The sequence below is a fragment of the Rhinolophus sinicus genome, linkage group LG07, assembly GCF_036562045.2.
Source record: "Rhinolophus sinicus isolate RSC01 linkage group LG07, ASM3656204v1, whole genome shotgun sequence".
Classification (NCBI taxonomy): domain Eukaryota; kingdom Metazoa; phylum Chordata; class Mammalia; order Chiroptera; family Rhinolophidae; genus Rhinolophus; species Rhinolophus sinicus.
The window spans coordinates 28,570,087-28,590,113 of record NC_133757.1 but is presented as its reverse complement, the minus strand read 5'-3'; the positions used below and the strand labels follow the sequence as shown (position 1 = coordinate 28,590,113).

The following is a 20,027-nucleotide window of genomic DNA, read 5'->3' as shown; positions in this document are numbered from 1 at the left end:
TTTTAAATCTCTGATGTGTTTATACTTGGTCTGAAATGTACGCCAGGCCAATTTCTGTGCTTCTTCGTTTTAGCAATAAAGTCTTCAAATCCGCTAACTATGACCCAGACTTAACCGATAGATCTCAGACCAGAGGGCAGCAATCTGAAGCAAATGCCAGAAACGCCGCCTCTAGGGCTCAGAATCTCAGTTTTCAGCCTGGGCGTGCCTGTCAGTTCTCCCACTGCTCCACCCTTGACTTTCGTCTGGATAAAGGCTCCGCGAAGACGAGGAGGCTGTACTTCCTTGAGGGACCCACTTTTTTTCCATTTTATATAGCGCGAAACTGGCACTTAGAAGGGCGAATTATGCTCAAGGACACAGAACGAGTTAGTTCCAGTTCACCGTCACTGGGTTTATCTCACTGAGCACGGGAATTTGCTTCATCCCCAAAGCGGATAAACACAATTCAGCTCCTTACTAAGAAACACCGGGCTTGAGGTCTGAACTCTCAAAAACCCAGAGAAAGCCCCAGAATAGAGCGGCAGAAGCGGGAGGAGGAGTTTCTCGACCCTGCCCCGCCTCTTTCCCACCTTCCTTCCGCGCTCAGGTTCCAGGCCCCGCCCCTTGGAGGCCACAGCCAATCGGGTAGCCGCAATCCCATCGCGTGTGTCGCCCCTCCTTCCTGCCAGCTTCGTCCCCGCCGGCAGTGACGTGCCCCGCCCAGCAGCCGCGGGATTCAAACTCCCGGAAGCGGCGTTGGCACCGGGTGTGAGTCGGCCGACGCGAGCTCAGCGCATCGCCTCAGGTGCTGGCTAGCTGCAGGGAGGGGACTGCGGAGGGGGGCAAGGGGCGGACGAGGGGCGGCCAGGTCCCGCAGCCCCTGGCCAGGGTCGGACCGCGAGGGAGGCGGGGTCTGTGGGCAGATCAAGTCCGCTGGGACTCAATCTCTGCCCGCCCTTGATTTAAGTCCCCTTTTCCGGGACCTCATATCGTGCCTGGCGCTTCAGTGACCGTTGTCGTTTCGATCCCTCCTTTCAGCTTTGCAGTGGGTATTATCACCCCCTTACAACAGGCACAGAGAGGCCAAGGTCTTTCGTTAGTACAGCATTTTGCCGATTAGCAAGCACTTTCATGTCTATTCCGCAAACATCTTCATTTTAGAGGTGAGAAAAAAAGTGCCTCCTTTTTGCAGTTTTTCTTTGCCTGTCTGTCTCCCCATTGGATGTCTTATGTGAGAATATTGTAAGATTTGCCTCTACTTGTAGATGAACGTGGCCTGTAATAGATAACTTTGGGCAGTTTGGTGGATTGAAGTGTTTCTTTGGTCACCTCCTGTCCAGCATGTCTTCGATCACTTCAGCCAATCCATAAGTATTTGTTGACCACCTACCGTTAAGCACTGTGGGTGACAAAATAATTCAAGATTCAGTCCCCACTTCCTCTCCCATACCCCAGTGGTTTGGCTGTGTCACTTATTTTCGATAGAAAGTTTCTATTTAGCAGGTAGGTTATTAGACCTTTTCAAACCTGATATTTGACCTTTAAAGCTCACTAAATATAATTGTATTTTTATTTTTATGATTTCAGAAATGTCTGCCAGAAGTCCCAAAGATTTAATTAAAAGTAAATGGGGATCAAAGCCTAGTAACTCCAAATCAGAGACTGCATTACAAAAACTTAGGGGAAAAACTGCAACCTTACGAACATCGGTGGATGAAATCACAAGTGGAAAAGGAAAGTTGACTGATAAAGAGAGAGACAGACTTTTGGAGGTAAATGGCCTTAAAAACCCTTTACACTGTAGTCAGATGTATGGTAGGAGATGAGAAAATATTTTCCCAATAATGATACAATCTAGTTTTTCTGTTTATTTAATGTAAAAAATCAAGTCTAATCATTTCAGTGTTAAATGGAGTTCAGATTTTAATATGAATATTAAAAAACCCATTTTATCATGTATATTGATAATTATTACTGTGTTCCCAGTAATCTTTGTTTTCAGGTTTTTTGAGGTAAAATCTTTACATACATTGGCATTTTGCATTCTGTTAAGCTATATTTCAGATTACCTAATTTAAAATTTGTTATGGCATAGTCAGTAAAGCTGTTAGGAATTTATTAGAACTGGAAGGATTTTAAAATGTTATTGATTTTAATTTGTCTTGCAAAAGTACTTTCATTGTTCATAGAAAATAAATGACCTGTGTTAAATAGTATCATTGGATTACTCTAAATTCTATTTTTAGGCACATCATAAAACCGAATGATTTATTCTTTTTAATAACACATATTGAAGTAAATACTTATTCAAGTATTGAGAAATGTTCTATCACCAATTCTTGGACATAAAGGTTATTTTGCAATCTGGTGAAGGAATCTAATAGCTTCCCTGAGAGATCTCTTTCCAGTTCATTCCACTTTTGAGGAGCACTGGTTGTCACATCTCTGTTCCTTTATAATTAATTGAAAGTAAACTTTAACCTCTACCCATGTGTTCTAATTGTGCCCATTAAAACTACACAGAGCAAGTCTGTTTTTTTTCCAATTGACAACTTTTCAGCTATTTGAGGAAATCTTGCTTCCTCTTACTTTTCTGTAGACCGACCCCATATTCTTCAGCTTTTCTGGTTTCTTATCATCATGGTCACTTTCCTGAACACTTGGTAGTGTGTTCATATCCCTTCTGAATTTTGTACCCAGTATTGTACACGGTGGCATACACGGGTTGAAATGGTACTATTACTTCTAGTGATCTGGATGCTGTACTCCAATGAAAGCCTAAAATTGTATTGGCATTTTTTTGTAACGGTGCCATATGACTGCCTTATCTTAAGCTTGTAGCCAACTAAAACCACCTCATCATTTTCACACAACCATCCAACTCAGTTTCCCCATTTTATATTTGAACAACTGCCTCTCTCCTCCCATACAAGTTATCCGTTTTATGATGTTTTTACCTTGTTAGCAAGTAAAGTCATTCCATTAACTTCTTCTGTCATCTCTATTGGTGCTTTCTCCCTTAATCCAGCCGCAGAAGAACAAGCATGACTTCTTTATCTTTCAAGTCTTTGAAAATGTTGAACACTCTTTGACGATCACCTAGATTTGATACCAAATCATTTATTAATAAAAAGCAAGTTAGTGGATGCATTTTTATCCAGCTGTAAACATTCTGTAATTTTTAAATTCTGTTGCTTCCAGGTCATCAGTGAGCATATATCTCTTGTGTGGCTCACTTTTAGCCTTTATGATTATTAGAACTGGTATGATGGAGGGATGATTATCAGATACTATGTGAGAGCCTGCTTTTCTTTAGCTTTCTCTCACCACTCTTTGACAGAGCTGACTTCTCCTTTCTGTGTTCGTGTCCCATCCATTTTCTATATATCTTAACTACAGCAGTTACCATATTGCATTAATGTATTGGTTTCCCTCTCTGAGCATCAGACCTTGGTTTCCTCTTTTTGGTATCTCGTATAATGCTGACTTAATATATAACAAATACTTCATAAATGCTGGCTTTATTATATTATTTACTTTCATGTTTGACCTGGCTTTGCTCTAAGAGTCTTCTTAGTTTATATCTAGAAAATTCGAGTCCTTGAAGCTGAGAGGGAGAAGAATGCTTATCACCTCACAGAGAAGGACAAAGAACTACAGCGACTCAGAGACCAGCTGAAAACCAAATATAGTACTACTGCATTGCTTGAACAGCTGGAAGAGAAAACAAAGGAAGGTGAAAGGAGGGAACAACTGTTGAAATCCTTGTCTGAAGAGACAGATGTATTGAAAAAACAGTTGTCGACTACAACAGCAAGACTTGCTGAACTTGAAAGCAAAGCCAGTACACTTCATTTATCACAGGTACTAATGATTTCTTTAAGCCCATTTTTTTTTTTTTTTGTCTGACAGTTCGAAATATGCTTGTCAAATGATGAAACAGTATAGTATATTAATAGATTACTTTTTTTTTATAGCCTGGAACCCTCTCTATAAGCAAAAATAGTTAATATAGCTCCCTCCATGCCCCACACCATTGTTTTGCCCAAGGGAATATTCAGAATATAGAATCCACTATGTATCTAAGACAGCCAAGAAGATTTTGTTGAACTCTTTTTTTTGTAGTTTGTCTCATGAAAATAATAGGCTTCATTTTTTTTTAATTTTTCATATTTGAGAGATACAGTTACAATATTAAGAATGCTTTTCCTAACTACATGTTCTTTTTCTGCCCCTCTTTTGTTTTAGAGTCACTAATGTTGCAGAAAGAGCAAGGATTTGTAGGTAGGCAGACCTGAGTTCAGATCTTCGTTCTGCCACTTCCTAGCTGTGTGACTCTAAATAAATTCCTTAACCTCTGTAGTCTTAGAGACTGCTAGAATTCACCAGCCTGCTCCTAAACCTCAGTGTCCACATTGGTAAAATCAGGAAAAGAATACTGCAGATTAAATATAATAATACATGTAAATTGCATAGTGCCTGGCATAGTAAGTGCTCAGTAAATGGGTTTCTTATTGATCAGACCTTTGATTCTTTTGGAAATTTGGACATTTGAATAATACTAACAATACAGCTGTTAATACCACCTATAGAAGAAAATCTGTAGCTTTCAGATGTAATATCTTAGAGTTAAGGGTCTCCCCGTCAGGGTAGTCAGAGTGATCAGAGCTATACATTTATGTGTAGTCTCATAGCTGGGCAAGTGAGTATTTCTATAGCTGAGTTCAAAGAGGTTACATTTTTCTAGAGAATGTCCACAGAACTGAAAGGCTTGAAACATAGTCGGATCCAAAGTGGGTGACTAACACCTTTCTTTAAAGCTCGACAATTAGTTTCCACACTTTTGAAGCTGGAAATACAAATCTTGGTAGAAATTATAATTTTTAAAAATGTATTCTTATAATCATTGTGTGGGCTATCCACTGTTAATATTTGTATTAGTCAGCATGTCTGACTGCTATAACAAATCTCCTAATCTCAGAGTCTTACACAACAAATGTTTATTTTTCTCTCAGGTCAGTCTAGTGCAGGTTGGAGTGGAGGAGGCTTTGTTCTACAGTCATTTAGAGATCCAAGTTCTTTGTTCCCCCGTCCCTTGTGGTGGAATTCTCTACCAGACCCTCTGTATACAGCTGTGAGCTAGAGAGAGCATGACATACTTGTATTTCACTTCTGCCCACATTCCATTGGACAGAATTCAGTCTCATGGTTTCACTAACCGTAGGGAAGCCTGGGCAACATTGTCTACAATGTGCCCAGGAAAAAAAGGAAAGGGGTTTGGTGAACCATCTCTGTCATGGTGTCCACCTAGAGAACTAAATTGAGATGGAGGGAGAAAGAGCTACAAATTAAGGTGAGTACATAGAGCACCTTTGGAGAAAAAGAAAATATTTTGCACTTCCTTGCCAGTGTTCACACAAGTCTCTTTCCTTATATCTGTTAAAAGACTGGAATACAGCTTTTTATGATTTTCATTGGCTACCCACCTACTTCCTGTCTTTTTTTACCCTCTATGAGAAAATGAAGAGAAAAGGAGGAGAGAAATTACGTTTTGAATTCCATATAATCTATATGAACTAATAATACTATTATGAATACAAATAAAACTCTAGAAAACAACTTTTATCTTTTGTTTGAAAATTTAATATTTTCCAGATTTCATTTAAATAGCCCAATTGTTTTTCTTTTGTCTCCTTTTGGTGAAAACTATGGGGCTGTTCATATGTACTGAGGGCTATTTTGGTGATCCTGGGGTCCAGAAGACCTCAAAAGTCAAATTAGATATGAAATCTCAAGTTTTGCAGTCTGCTTGGACACTTCCAGATGATATTAATTCTCCTGTTGAACCCTTCATCTGGCTTGAGGTTCACCAGCATATACTAGATCTGGATTTGGGGATATCCCTATAAAGTATGCTGTGTTATTATTCAACTGAATATAATGAGGAAACTTCTATTATTAAATTTATGATGTTAACTACTATTGGTCTATTTACAGACCATGGCTACAAGCTGCTTCAACTCATCGATGAGTAACATTCAGGAGATGGAAATACAGCTGAAAGACGTAAGTTCTTTTTCCTTTTATTCAGTTATGACTAAAGAGGACTAATGCATTTATTTTTAAATTTCATGGAAATTGATAGCATTGATACTGTGATTTGAAAAACATGTTGAAGAGCCGGAGAGCTGAGTGGTTTGAGATTATTTCTCTAGGTTCCTACTTTTAAGTTTCTTTCCAAGTTTTAAGAGGGCCAGTTCCTCTAAGCATGGTGTTGTTAGTCTAGAAAGTCCTAGAAATCACCCATTACTAGCAAATACCTTAATAATATCCCTTCTCAATCTAAATCTAATTTGCCCAACCATTTTATTATTATAATGTAATTTAATTTATAGTTGTTTGTTTTTTTGTTTATCCATGCAAGATGTACTCTAGTTTGAAATTCTTCCATTGGAACCAGGATTTGCTTTCATAGTTTGAGAAGGAAACACATTCTTTGTCTACTCAATACATCTTTTGTCTAGACTTTGATATGAGGTGATTTTATATATAATGTAAAGCTGTATTATTTTAAACTTATGTCTTAAATGGATTGGTAGATTTCATAGGGAAATACATAAATTGAGGACACAGAGCTATTCACAGTGTATTTTTTCAAGTTTTAAAATTAGATATACCAAGTATGAAAATCTTGACTTAATTATTAGGCCCGTAGGTAGGTGGGTATTTTTATTCCAGGAATATTACTGGCATGTCTACCCTGATCTAAGTATGCTCTTAAGATTCCTGTTTTATTTAATCTAGCAAGTGTACCTTGAGGTCTATTTGATCTTCAAAAGAATTTAAGTCTGTTGAGTGTCTGTATAATGGGGTACTACAGTAATTAGAGGTAATTAAAATAAAGAAGAAACATAGTTTTTAAAGAACTATCAAAATAAGTTTTTTTGTGTCATGTATTATCCCTAACATCTAGAACAGTTGAAAGATTGACTAAATGGAATCTTGTGAAGCTTCTTGAATTGTACTAGTGCCTCTTTTGGCAAAGTACCTGAAAATATATGCTATTGTCCTAAACTCATATGTAAATTTTAGACTTCTCAGCACTAACTGCTTCAAATATCAGCTAAAATTATTTTTAGATAATGATGACTCTTTTTATAAAATTAACTTTGAAATGTTATACATTTATACCCAATCTCTTTATTCTGTTCTATCTTCTCAGCTTATGTAAGGATGATATTGTACTTGTTTGCTATGTTTTTAGAGAGGCTTTTATACAAGTGGAGTAAAATTTAACCCAACTCACCTTCCAATGGTGATGTAGAGTGAGCCGTGCCTCTCAGAGTCTAATGTGCATGTGAACCTAGGGGATCATCATGAAGTGCAGATTCTGATTTCCCGGGTCTGGGTAGGGAGTCTGGCTCTCCACAAGCCCCAGTTGCTGCTGCTGCTCCTGCTGGTGGTCTGAAGACCACTCTTCGACCACCATCAACTTACATCTGTGGAACAAGAAGTGGTTTCGTTCTGGTTGTCCCTTTGGAATCTCAGCAGATCTTTTAGAGCAGGAGGATTGTAGTTGGTGGGTTTAGGGAGCAGGGGTAGAGAACTCACACTCATAGTCCACAGTCGCACATTATTCGGCTCTTGAGAGCTCAGCAGTTCCAGTCCCACACCCCTCCTCAAAGCTCCCACAAAACTTACTGTAGATGTTTGCCTACCTGTTTTAAGAATCAGTACATGTTATGCTAAAACAAGCCCTAAACACTTGTGTTTCCCTTTCTTGAGGTCTAGCTGTATCATTCTTCAGCTACCATTTATGTCTGGCTGACATTTTGAAATAATTACGTGGAGTTAATGCTGTGAATATTGTCTGATGTCAGCAACTTTCAAACTAAATCAAACCAAACAGCTAAAAGGCAGTTTTCATAGGCATTTCGTGCTCGTCATTTAAAAAAATCTGATGTTTAAACATAGGCTTTAGGGAAGAAAAGTAATTATTTTTAAGTCTTCTATTTGGAAAAATATTCAAATTTACAGCAAGTAACAAGAATGAAAATGGTACATAGAACACCCATATACCCTTTACCAAAATTCAGTCGTTAACATTTTATCCCATTTTACACTTTCTCTTTGAATACCCCCCCCCCCAAGCACACATAACATATTTTTATCTGAACCATTTGGGAGTGAGTTACATATCTCCAGAGGCCTTTAAGCCTGTATACTTCGATGTGCATTCCTAAGAATGAGGGTATTCTCTCACACGACTAAAGTACAGGTAGCGACTTTTTTCTTGTAATTTTTAAAAATTTATTTTTCAATTACCATTGACATACAATGTTATATTCAAATATCAACTTTAATAAATTTAACATGGACACCATTCTTCTGTGTAATCTACCATCCATATTCTAGTGTTAGCAGTTTTTATTCCTCTAGTACAGGCTAACATTTTAATCTATTAATACAGTGAAATTTTTGCCCAAGGAACATTTCATGGTTCTTTGTCAAGCCAGTGGCATTCCACAGAGCTTCACTTTTGCCTACACTTAGTCTGTATATTTCATTTTTATTAGTTTCAGGTGTACAAAACAACGTAATAGTTAGACTATATTTTTATTGGTAACTTGGATGGAAGTGTTAAATGTATGCCTAACAAATGTGTAGATGACACAAAGCTGTAAGGAAGAGCTAATGCAGTGATGACTAATTGTTGTGACGCAAAACTATATCAACATTTATTGATAGCTATCAAATCCATTTTTTGATACTATTAGGAGAAGAAAGCAGATGCATAGGGTCAGTGAGAAGAGATGGGGAGTAAAGAAATGTTTACTACTGTAAGCAATATCACCATCATGTGGCCTTTTAGAATATTGCCTCTCAAATCTTAAACCAACATGGAGTCTTGTTTCTCATACTTCAGTAATGTATGGACAGATTCCTTTAAAAGAAGAAAATTTTCATGACCATCCAATATTGACTTAAATTATTTATATTAAAATATTTCTTAAGTATGGAAAATTTTAAATTGATATAAAATTAGGTTTTTAAGCATCAAACACATAGGATTTATAAGTATTTGGGTGTGTGTGTGCTTTTTGAGTTATGCAATGCCACCTCTTATAACTAAATTTCAGTATAGAATACAGAGTGAATATACAGTATGCCCCACTTGATAGATGAACTCTTAAGCCATGTGAGGAGAACAAATGTTAGAACTGCCTGACGGGTGCAGAGAGACAAGTGTCTGGTCGAGTGGCAGGAGGGCCCTGGACTAAGTCTTTGATTCCAGAAGTTGCCTGTGTCTTCCTAATCCATTTCCTCCTAATTCTATAGAAAACAGAAATTGAAAATCCTTTGAGCCCCATACCTAGCAGCTTTGCTTAGGAGTTTGTGAAAGGAGCCTAGCAAAGGTTAGAGGAACTCTTCAGATGAGTTTTCATAAGTATAGGTCTTTTTGGACATGCAACTCAACTGCCTATATCTTTAAAGAATGGAAATTCTTCCCTTTAAGAAGAAGCTCTAATATACAACCAAAACCCTCCAGTATGTTCCTTGCCATTTACTCTATCTCACCGCTTTAGAGCGAGATGCCAGCTTATGGGGGAGGGGAGCCCCTCCTTTTACATTACACCTACAACAAATGTAGGGTGATTCAAAAAGAATTGAACGCTTTGGAAAATATATTCCAGTATATATGTTTTACTTTAGTAAAGTTACACCATGCAACTTTTTTTGTCAAGAATTTTGTGTTTGTACCTTCTCTTTCTAGCAGCCCCGAAGGATATGAAGTTATACATCCTGGCTGCTACTTCAACCATCGATAATAATAAATTACAACAGGTATGGGATTACGACACAAAGGGTACATATTAAGAACTTATAAGATTATAGAAATAGCTGTGATACTTTTATTACAAATGGTTTGTTAATGTAAGAAACATCCAGACCTGTAGAGAATTTTTATAAGAGTTTGAGTTTATTTGAGCCAAACTGGCAACATGTCAGGAAGCAAGATCTCAAAGCTCTGGTGAATGACAATTTTGCAGTTTTTTTTAATACATCTGGAATTAAGGAGGGAAGTAGGGAAGATTACATGTAAGTGGGAGAAAGGAAGGCGGGGGAATACAGTTAACCAGATAGTTTCTCCCTTCAGAGGGGTGTGAAAAAGAGGACCACTCTGACATTGCAAAGGTATGTTAACCTGGATGCACAAGAACAATGGACAGGGCTTGCTTAAAACCTTTTACTAAAGAAGTGATATGCCTGGGGTGTGACTAGCCACCATGACCTGCTCTGTTAGGAATTTATGATCAGATCACCCTGTGAGGTTACTTTTGGCCACTTGAACTTGGCAGATTTATTATAGAGTCCCTTTTTCTTTCACAGGTTTTTTTTCTTAATTACATTTTCATATATTAGTTAATAAGTAACAGATTTCTGAAAGTGTTTGGTTCTTTTTGAATCACTCTAAATGTATTGTTTCACTGAGTGTAAGGAACTGCTCGATTCTTTCATGCCTTCTCCTCCCTTCTCTGAATACTCTCAAACTTCGGTTTGGGGTTAAACGTCTTACTTGGGTTCTTGCTAACTCTCGCAGCCATTGTTTCCCCACTGTATTTTGTCATCATCATTCACAAACATTGATCAGGCAGCCACTTGCTACAGAAACAGTGAACACATGCACAGAACTGTAAAAAATTGAAACAAGCCTGGGCCCAGCTGTCCAAGGGGCACATGATCTAGTTAAGATAAGTATCAGTAATAATCAAGGTCATGAGTATAAGATGGCAAACAGATTGGACGGACAGTAAAAGTACTATTGGCTAACAGAGGAGAGGGAGTTTGGTCAGGGCGGTTATAGTGAGGAGGCTTGAAAGACAAGCCTGGACTCACTGGAACTTGATGAAAAGATGGGCTTTCAGTGGGCATATGAAATAGGAAGGAGGTCTAGGGCACCCTGGGCAAAGGGAAGAGTTTAAGCAAGGCACAGAGGGTGTGCATAGCTGTATAGACAATGGAGTGGCAGTGGAGGAAAGAAAGGCCAGGCTAAAACCTGAAGACATGGGAAAAGACAGATTGTGGATGATTTTAATATCAGCGTAAGGGAAGATAGCTTCCGTTTTAGCAGGATGTGTCATGAAGCTTTCACAATTTCTCAGTTATTAATATAATTAAAACAGTGTAGCACTTCGGGGGACCGAGGAAGATATTGAACTGAACATATTACCATGTTTCCCCAAAAATATGACCTAGCCGGACAATCAGCTCTAATGCGTCTTTTGGAGCAAAAATTAATATAAGACCCGGTCTTTATTATATCATATCATCATATCATATATCATATCATATCATATCATATCATATCATATCATATCATATCGTATCAAAGACCCGATCATATAGTATAGTAAAATAAGACTGGGTCTTATTGATACATTATGTGAATTTTTGATACATTACTTGATACATTATATGAATTTTTGCTCCAAAAGATGCATTAGAGCTGATGGTCCGGCTAGGTCTTATTTTCGGGGAAACATGGTAGGATTAGCTCTTTTGCCCCCAAATATAGGGTGATCATTGTATTAATTAACCTGAAACTTTTGGTCATGGCCTGTATGTCTTCTGACTCTCTGAATGGGGAAATCACTCTCCAACTGAGGATTTCTATTGTTGAGCAAAAATAAATAAGTAAGTGGACACATTTTTCCCTTTTGTCTCTTAGTCCAAAATCAATTAGGGTTTACCAAGATCCAACAGCAAATCATTGCTCAAGTAGGCATTCCAGTGGGGGCAGACAGGTTATAACGTAGGTACCAGGCGCAGAGGTCTCAGTACAAAGGAGCTTGGCCATCGTGAAGGGCCTTTCTATCACTATGTGTGCTCCTTCTGGGACTCTTATTCCATAACATTTTACATGTGTCACATCAGGTTTAGAAGTGGATGCCCTCTCCACACAAATAATCACTCAGGTCTATTTCCTTAGCCTTTTAGGTACATAGAATGAGAAGGGGGCAGGCCCATCCTCTTGGACTGAACACCTCGATTGGAAAGGAGACAGGGGTTACAATCTCGTTGCATGTTGGTGGTGTCATATAAGAGTTTCTAGGCTTTTTTCCCCTAGCACCAGCAAATGAATCATCATCTTTGCTAGCTTTCAACTTGAACCTGTACCCCACTTTCAGTAACAAAACTGTCACCTCTTCTGGCAAAACTGGTATTAGGGGAGAAAGCAGCTGGTGTGCGATGGCTGGGGATACTGGACTGCCCTGTCAGACTCCTTTGGCTTTACCTTTCACTGAGTTTCCAAGGATCCAGTGGTTAAGAACAGTGAGAGTTAGAATCAAAGGATATGTGAATTTGTCCTAGTTAACAATAATAAACCACTTCATAAATCTACATACCTTTGTCCATATATTCCACCTTGTTTTATCCACTGAAGTTAATGTAGCTTCTTACGTGAATATTTGTTAATGTCTTGCCAAAAATCAGGTGGTATGATCCACAGAAAATACAGATAAAATTTTATAAGGTTTTCAAACTTAGATGTCCTGGTAAAACTATCAGAGCATATTTAGTTTCTTGAGGGAAAGATGTAACTGAAATGAAAACTAATATGAGCAGTAACAGTAAAATGCATCGGTTTTCCTGTACCAGGTGACTTAACAGACACTGCCTATATTAGTGTTATCCCATCATCCAAATAATTTCGTGCGTATAAATTGTGCATAAAAGCCAGAGATCCTTTCAGAAGAGCGTGGTCTGCCACTTCAAGGAGTTACTATCTATTTTAGAGTCACAGCAAACACAGATAAAAAGCTGAAGATGGTTGATAAAATAATTTTTAAAAAATGTGTAGATATTTATATAAAACAACTGAGTTCATAAGCTCATAGACAAACCAGGTGAGTGATCCCAGTTTGGGATTTTTAATTAATGAGTGGCGCCCCATGGGGAGCTTCCGAACAGAGTTCTATGCTGGGCAGAAATAGCTCTTAAAGGGTGTCTGAGCAGTGCATCTCCACGTCTGCCACAAAGCGTTCTACTTTGTGGAGAATGACGTGGACACAAAGCACACTGTGTATAGGGGACAGCAGACAAGTGAACTTAACCCTGTGTAAACATGACTTGGACACGGTGTTAGATATTCTGAAGATATGTGACATTAGAATATATTTCTGTATCAGAAGCCAGTGGTTGCCTAGAATTATTCTATTATGTGAGCTGTAAAGAGTTTTTATGTGCTGGAAAAGATGGGTTCCCTAGCCCATTTTAAGATTTTGCTTTTTTATTTTATTTTAATAATGTTTATTGTTGATTTTCTTTCATGTTCACATCAAGGCTCTGGAGAAAAATCAGCAGTGGCTTGTGTATGATCAGCAGCGAGAGGTCTACGTAAGATCACTTTTAGCAAAGATCCGGGAGTTGGAACAGAAATCAGAAACAGCTGCTCATTCACTCCCACAGCAGACAAAAAAGACTGAATCAGAAGGTACTGGTATAAAAATATTCCTTTGGGCTAGGCCTGCCTGACACTTTCCAAAAGGAGAGATTCCTCAAATTTAGATTTTTATAGCTATGTGTCAGACAGTAAAATAATGGCAAGTTTTCTAGCACTGAAGTAAGAAGTACCATTTTAGCAAGTCAGTTTTATTCCCCTTGCTTTGTGATAAAAGAGGGCAAAAGGCACAGGGTAAGAGGGATCTCTGGCAGCTCTGAAGACACAGTACATTTCCTGCATCATGCATGTCCTCCCCCCTCCTTCAGAGCCCTTCTCCAACTTTTTTTCCCCCAGAGCTGGCCTTGTCACCTTGTCATCTTTTTACTCTGCTTCCCTTCAACATTTATACGTATCAATCCCAGGAGAAAATACATTTTACGCATGTATGATACTTGAATCATTTGAATCTCAGCATAGAACTGAGATGGAGTTTCTTATGAATGATGCTGTCTTTTTGCCAAGTACTTTACAGTTTCCCTAACATTGCTCTCAATTGAGTTTCACAATAACCCTAAGAGGTGGGGGCAGAAAGGTCATTATTCTCATTTTACAGATGAGGAAATCGGTTTAGCAGTTCCAGGTGACAAGCTTGGAAGAGAAGAGAAACCCCATGCAGAGCACTCATTAAATGCCTGACAGCCCTAACAGGACTGAAGCCTTTATACAAAGAGAAGGCTGACGAGTGGCAAAAAATACAAAAGCAATGTCTCTGGAGATAATTCAAAGCTGTTTATCCCTAAGGGGACAAAGCTGTTGCTGTAATGCCTTTATAAGTTTATTGCACATGTAAATAGGATTTTAGCTATGGGCTAAGCCTAATTTTTTCTTTGGTAATGAGTGTGTGTGTGTTTTATCAAAGTGATAGACGCGCTTGTTAAAATAATAGGACAGAAGGACTCTGCCCTGCCTTTCTCATCCCATCCTAATCCATTTCCTCCTCCCATCAGGACAGCTGCATTTAACATTTCTGTTTTTAATTTTGGTAATTATCTCCTTATCTATAAATAATGAGTTTATATCTCTGTTTGTTGATTTATCTTCTGTATACATTAGTGATGTTCTCTCCCCATAGAATAGTTATATTACTGATTTTAGTTCTTCCATTATTAGTTTTGTAACTTCAAGTAATATACATGAGCTTCTGTTTCTTGTTCCGTCAAATATCAATCCTATCTCTTGACTCTTCATCTTATAAGGTGAAAAAATAATGTGATCTTGTTTATAGAAACAGTTTATGTTTACCTTTTTAGGAATATTATCTGTTTTATAAAGTGAGTGTGCCCTGGTGTGTTTGTCATAGGTTATCTTCAAGAAGAAAAGCAGAAATATTACAACCATCTCTTGGCAAATGCAAAAAAAGATCTTGAGGTTGAACGACAGACCATAACTCAGCTGAGTTTTGAACTTAGTGAATTTCGAAGAAAATATGAAGAAACCCAAAAAGAAGTTGAAGATTTAAATAAACTATTGTGTTCACAAAGAAAGGCAGATGTCCAACATCTGGAAGATGATAGGCATAAAACAGAGAAAATACAAAGACTCAAGGAAGAGAATGATATTGCCAGAAAAAAACTTGAAGAAGAGAAGAAGAGATCTGAAGAGCTGTTGTCTCAGGTGAGCCTAACCCAGAAGGTTTCCCTTGATTCATAATTCAAATTTTTCATCGTGCTTACTAAGTATCAGGGACTATTTTAACCGCTAGGGAATCAGCAAGGAACAAAACAAGATCCTGCTCCCTTGTGGGTGTTCATATTTAGAATGGAAACAGACCATAAAAAAGTAAATTAACAAAAATAAAACAGGGTAATATGACAAAGAGAAATTAGGGGCCAGTTGCAGCCTCACTGAGGAGATACTTGGACAAAGAACTGATGACAAGCAAGGTGAGTGACTGTGGAAATTCTCTCCAGCCAGAGGAAATCATACACACTTTAAAGGCTCTGAGACAGAAGGTAAGTTTGTGTTAGAAGCCAAAAGATACGAAGGAAAGAGGGGAGTCAAGGTTGATTCCCAGGCTGGTGCGTCAACCGTGATACTCAAGTTAATTCATGGGGCACCTTCCATGTTCTCATACTACTAGCTTTATGCCAGGATGTCTCTGTTGAAGTTACTGAGGTAGGATTTTTAGAATTGAATGCTACTTTGACAGAAACTCATTAATTTAATTTTTTTTGGCAGCATGGAATAATGGAAAGAATGGTATTTGGAGGCCATACCTGGTTTCTAGTGCAGGATGTGTGGCCTTAGGCAAATCACCTAACTTCTGTGACTGTCAGGTTCATCATGCGTCAAATTAATAATAATAACCTTTTCCTACTTCATAGGGTTTTTATGAAGGTCAACTGAGAGAATGCGAAAGAGCTTTGTAAACTAAAGGGACGGGTCAGTATTAGTGACTGCTACTATTAGAATAGTAATTTAGAAAATCCTCCAAAATGAGAGCGGGGGGGGGGGGCAATACTCTGTAACGTTTGCCTCGTTAGTCTTCACCACCCTCACTTCTGTCTACAGGAGCTGCAAGCAGTGTTTCTTGTCAAGATTACACAGAAATGATTGAGAATTTTGCTCCAAGAAGGGGAGGCACTGCCAGCTTTGTTATTCTATCCAGAAGTATTAGTAGATTATATGTCAGGGCCTCCAGGAACATGGGTGTGGCCCCTGCAGAGTTCTGTGCTGTTTATCAGCTTTCAGCCTGTGCCTCAGGGAGCTGTCAGCCAGGAGGTGCCGCTGGCTCCCTCGCTGCTGGCATAGACAGCCACCAGCAGCCAGCTGGAATGACTCACTCAGACTAGCAGGTGGTGTTCTGATTAGAGATGAGACTTGTGAGCTGCTTGCGTATCCAGGTCAAGCATAAAAGGTTGGATGTGACAACATTGTCTCTGTTTACACCCTACAGGTCCAGTTTCTTTACACGTCGCTGTTAAAGCAGCAAGAGGAACAAACAAGGGTAGCTCTATTGGAACAACAGGTACTCACTGGGGTTGCCTCTAAATTCAGTTTAGAAAATGGAATTTCTCCTCATGTTTACTATTCTATGAAGAACCATTTGGAAGTTGTGAAAATTTTTTTAAAAAAAACTTTATCTGTAGTACCCTATATTCCTGTGACTGCTGTTAGGCTAAAAGAGATGCTCAGAAGTGAGATGGCAGTTTTCTTGATGGGTAGATGTTCACCGTGGCAAATTTTACTCTTCCCCACACGGCGTCTGTAGTTCCTACTGCAGCCTAACAGGGTCTCCCTAATCAGGCTACCTTATAACTTCAAGCAGAACTCAAACCCCATTTATTCCCAGAATATAGACCAGAGATGTGTAGTATATTCCAAACCAGGAAACAGCCATTTCTTTCCCTTCTGCCCCTTTCCCATAAAAAAGGGGTCGGGGTGAGGGGGGGAACCTATACCTCAAGCATTGGCTTTCCTCCTTAGAGCAACCAAATCCTCAACCATAAGCTTCTTTCTTTGTCAATATCTCACTGTGTTCAGATGAACTCTTGCTCTGATGGTAAACAACAGATGTTGACTTGTGCTAATTAAAAAATGCAAGCATCCAGTCGAGAGAACTAGACAATTTATACTAGCTGTAATTTTCTTGTCCTGGTCATTTCTCCAGATGCAGGCATGTACTTTAGACTTTGAAAATGAAAAAATTGACCGTCAAAATATGCAGCATCAATTGCATGTAATTCTTAAGGAGCTCCAAAAAGCAAGAAATCAAATAACACAGTTGGAATCCTTGGTGAGTTTGGAATGGCTAAACTAATCTTATTTTCTTCTTTTTCTTTCTCCCATCTCTCCATTTATATATCAAACCAGTTCTCAGACTACCAGGATACAGCTTAAAGAATGGCTGTTTCTCAAATCAATAGGCAGAGCCCCTGCCTCATTTGATGTAACTGCCCTTTGAGTATCAGTTCAGAGCACCAAGAAAAGGGACATCATGTACCTCTTGGTGATTATTACATTACCAGCACCCGGGATCACCCCCACCCACCCTAGGCAGGTGCTGTGATGCCAGAGGCACTAAAGAGTGCCTGGCCTGGGAGAAGGAGGGGTTAAAGCAGGGCAGTCGTAAGTCCTGAACGGAAATTATGTGTTTCTTCGTAAAAAAGAAAGAAAGAAAGAAATGCTGTTTTTAGGGATAATGGACTGTTTCTGTTAATACACTAGGCATATTGAGTTAAGCACATTTTGTGGGTCACCCTGAACACATAATCTTTTGAAACATAAACCTTTTAAATAACATTGTTTCTATGAGGAAATGGTTTTTCATGTACCTGTTTTCGTCTTACTGATAAGCTTTTGGACCAAACCTGTAGGAGTCTGTGTTTGTGTGTGTATGTCCCAGAAGTGCATGATCTCATCCTAGTACTGCAGAGTGCAGAGGGTGAAATGTTACAAATATTAATAGAATTCCTCAGTTTTCAAAAAAGAAAACAGTTGTTTTAAAAATATCACTTGTAACTTCCTTATGAATAAAAGACCGAAAATATGTTTTTGGCTCTATTTAGTATGTTATTGATTTTGACCATTTATAATATTTGAAATTGAAATTTATAATTCATTTCTATTAATGACTGTTTTTCAAAGTATAGGAATCCAGAGGGTATACAAAAGAACCCATACTTTCCCTGTACTTTTCTTTATGTTTCTCCTATCCATCATCTTTATAGTATGCTGTACAATACTCATTTTTAAGTTTTAATGACTATTCTAAGTTCCTCAGAAAACATGCAAAAGGCAAGTGTCAGAGGTATTACTCAATATCTTAGTCATTTCTGTGTATAACCTGTTTGATCTGCTAAAATTCTGTGATCTTAATTCCATGTAGTTTTTCATTGCTGAAAAGCGCCTCTTACAAGCACGTTTTGTCAGCCTTGCACCAGGCCAATCTTTAAATTTGGCTCTAAGTATTTTAATAAAATCTATCCATATAAATACCCAACCCCAGTACTTCCTGGGTAATTTGGGTAATTTATAACCACCTTATATGTTAACCACCATAATACCGACAAGCAGAGATTCGAAAGAAAATCTGTCTGCAGGGCGGAAGCAGCTGGACTATCTATGGAGCAGTTAAACCTATTGAACAAACAGTATACAAACAGTGTTATTTGACATTTATTTTTTAGAAGCAGCTTCGTGAGTTTGCCTTCACAGAGCCATTAGTCACTTTCCAAGGAGAGACTGCAAACAGAGTAAAAGTTGCCTCACCAAAAAGTCCTACGGCTGCACTGAACGAAAGCCTGGTAGAATGTCCCAAGTGCAATATCCAATATCCAGCCACCGAACATCGAGACCTACTTGTCCATGTTGAGTACTGTTCAAAGTAGCAATGTAATTGTTCTCTGTTTTTGTGTCAAAAGATTCAATACTGTATTTTATGTTAGCTAATGGACAGCTTGAATTCTGATTTCACCTCTTACATAAGAAACTGTCTATGTACCTTTCAGATTCTGGTATAGAAGTGAATCACTGTATCTTTTAGCTGCTTTGCATTTTCCTTGGCAGTGATACCTCCCTGAGATGGTTCATCTTCAGACTCCAGTAACAGAATGTGGTGAGCAGCGGATGCTGACACGACTACCATTTTGCACTGTTGAAGTACTTGATGGGGAAAACATAGTTCAGGTTATTGCTTGTGGGTTAAATCTGTTACACAAGCAAGCAAGTATTTTTATGTTTTGTGGACTTTTAAAAATCAAAAGTAATTTAACCAAGTGTCTTACTATCTTGGCCTTTTTATTTTTTTCAAGCACTTGTTATACCTACAATCGAGCCATAGGTAAAAGATGGTGATACTTTTTTCATTTTTCCTTGCTACTATAGAACAGTTATTAGAAAAATTGGGAATTTTCTTGATCTTTATTGCTGCATACTATTGAAACTGTAAACCTAGCTATGCTCTTAGCACAAAGCAGATTCTGCTTAAGGAATACTCCTAAGAAGCCATACACAATGTTTTCTGTCGTATTAACTGGCTATAACTTTAACTTGAATCTCATTAGCACATGTTCGCTAAAATCGTTAAAATGGATTTAAAAATAACAATCTAGCCCTCTCATTTTAATTTGCAGATATTTTATTTATTTATTTTTGGCACTCTTAATTAAAGCTGGGTAATGTAATGAGCAGATATTTGCATATCTGAATATATATTTTTATGCATGTGTATGTAAACCAAAGTTTTTTTTGTTTTTTTTTCTTAAGGTTTTCTAAACTGTTTAACACTGGACTGCTGTTAGTAATATAAAGGAAAAAAAGAATAAAATTATTTAATAAATTTTATCATGTCTAGCATATATGTACATAGAAAGGTATTCTAGAATTTCTACCCTGAGAGGAGTGCCAGAAAATTACATGTTAACATACAGTGTAAAATAAGGTAGTTAAAGATACATCGGAACCAAAAACTACATGAAGCTCGGAAAAGTTAACCAAAATCCCCACAACCATTTAAAATAAAAAAAACATTCTTGGGTTTCAAACTCCGAGTCAACTCCAATGTCCATCTTCTCTCCACCATGCCAGCACCCCATGT

At 38.1% G+C, this 20,027-nt stretch overlaps 1 protein-coding gene across 3 annotated transcripts; it reads left to right on the top strand.

Moving 5' to 3' along the window:
* Nucleotides 1-630: 630 nt before the first annotated feature.
* On the top strand, nt 631-19,774 carry CEP55 (centrosomal protein 55). 3 transcript variants are annotated; one of them, XM_074339375.1, is made up of 10 exons: nt 631-787; nt 1,021-1,145; nt 1,570-1,754; nt 3,571-3,846; nt 5,980-6,048; nt 13,330-13,480; nt 14,790-15,103; nt 16,386-16,457; nt 17,100-17,225; nt 18,998-19,774. In XM_074339375.1, exons 3-10 carry the CDS (start codon nt 1,572-1,574, stop codon nt 18,998-19,000), a joined length of 1,194 nt encoding a protein of 397 aa, XP_074195476.1. In that variant the 5' UTR covers nt 631-787; nt 1,021-1,145; nt 1,570-1,571; the 3' UTR covers nt 19,001-19,774. The 3 variants fall into 3 exon arrangements, with proteins under 3 accessions (XP_074195476.1, XP_019594117.2, XP_019594126.2); XM_019738567.2 differs by having other exon boundaries at nt 641-787; nt 18,619-19,774; XM_019738558.2 differs by lacking the exon at nt 1,021-1,145 and having other exon boundaries at nt 640-787; nt 18,619-19,774.
* Nucleotides 19,775-20,027: the final 253 nt, after the last annotated feature.

Bases quoted from the DNA above. Each gene is read 5' to 3' on its own strand.
- CEP55 (XM_019738558.2), top strand. From the start codon at position 1,572: ATGTCTGCCAGAAGTCCCAAAGATTTAATTAAAAGTAAATGGGGATCA. The intron at 13,481-14,789 runs GTACTGGTATAA...TGTTTGTCATAG, and splicing joins AAAAAAGACTGAATCAGAAG to GTTATCTTCAAGAAGAAAAG. The intron at 15,104-16,385 runs GTGAGCCTAACC...TACACCCTACAG, and splicing joins CTGAAGAGCTGTTGTCTCAG to GTCCAGTTTCTTTACACGTC.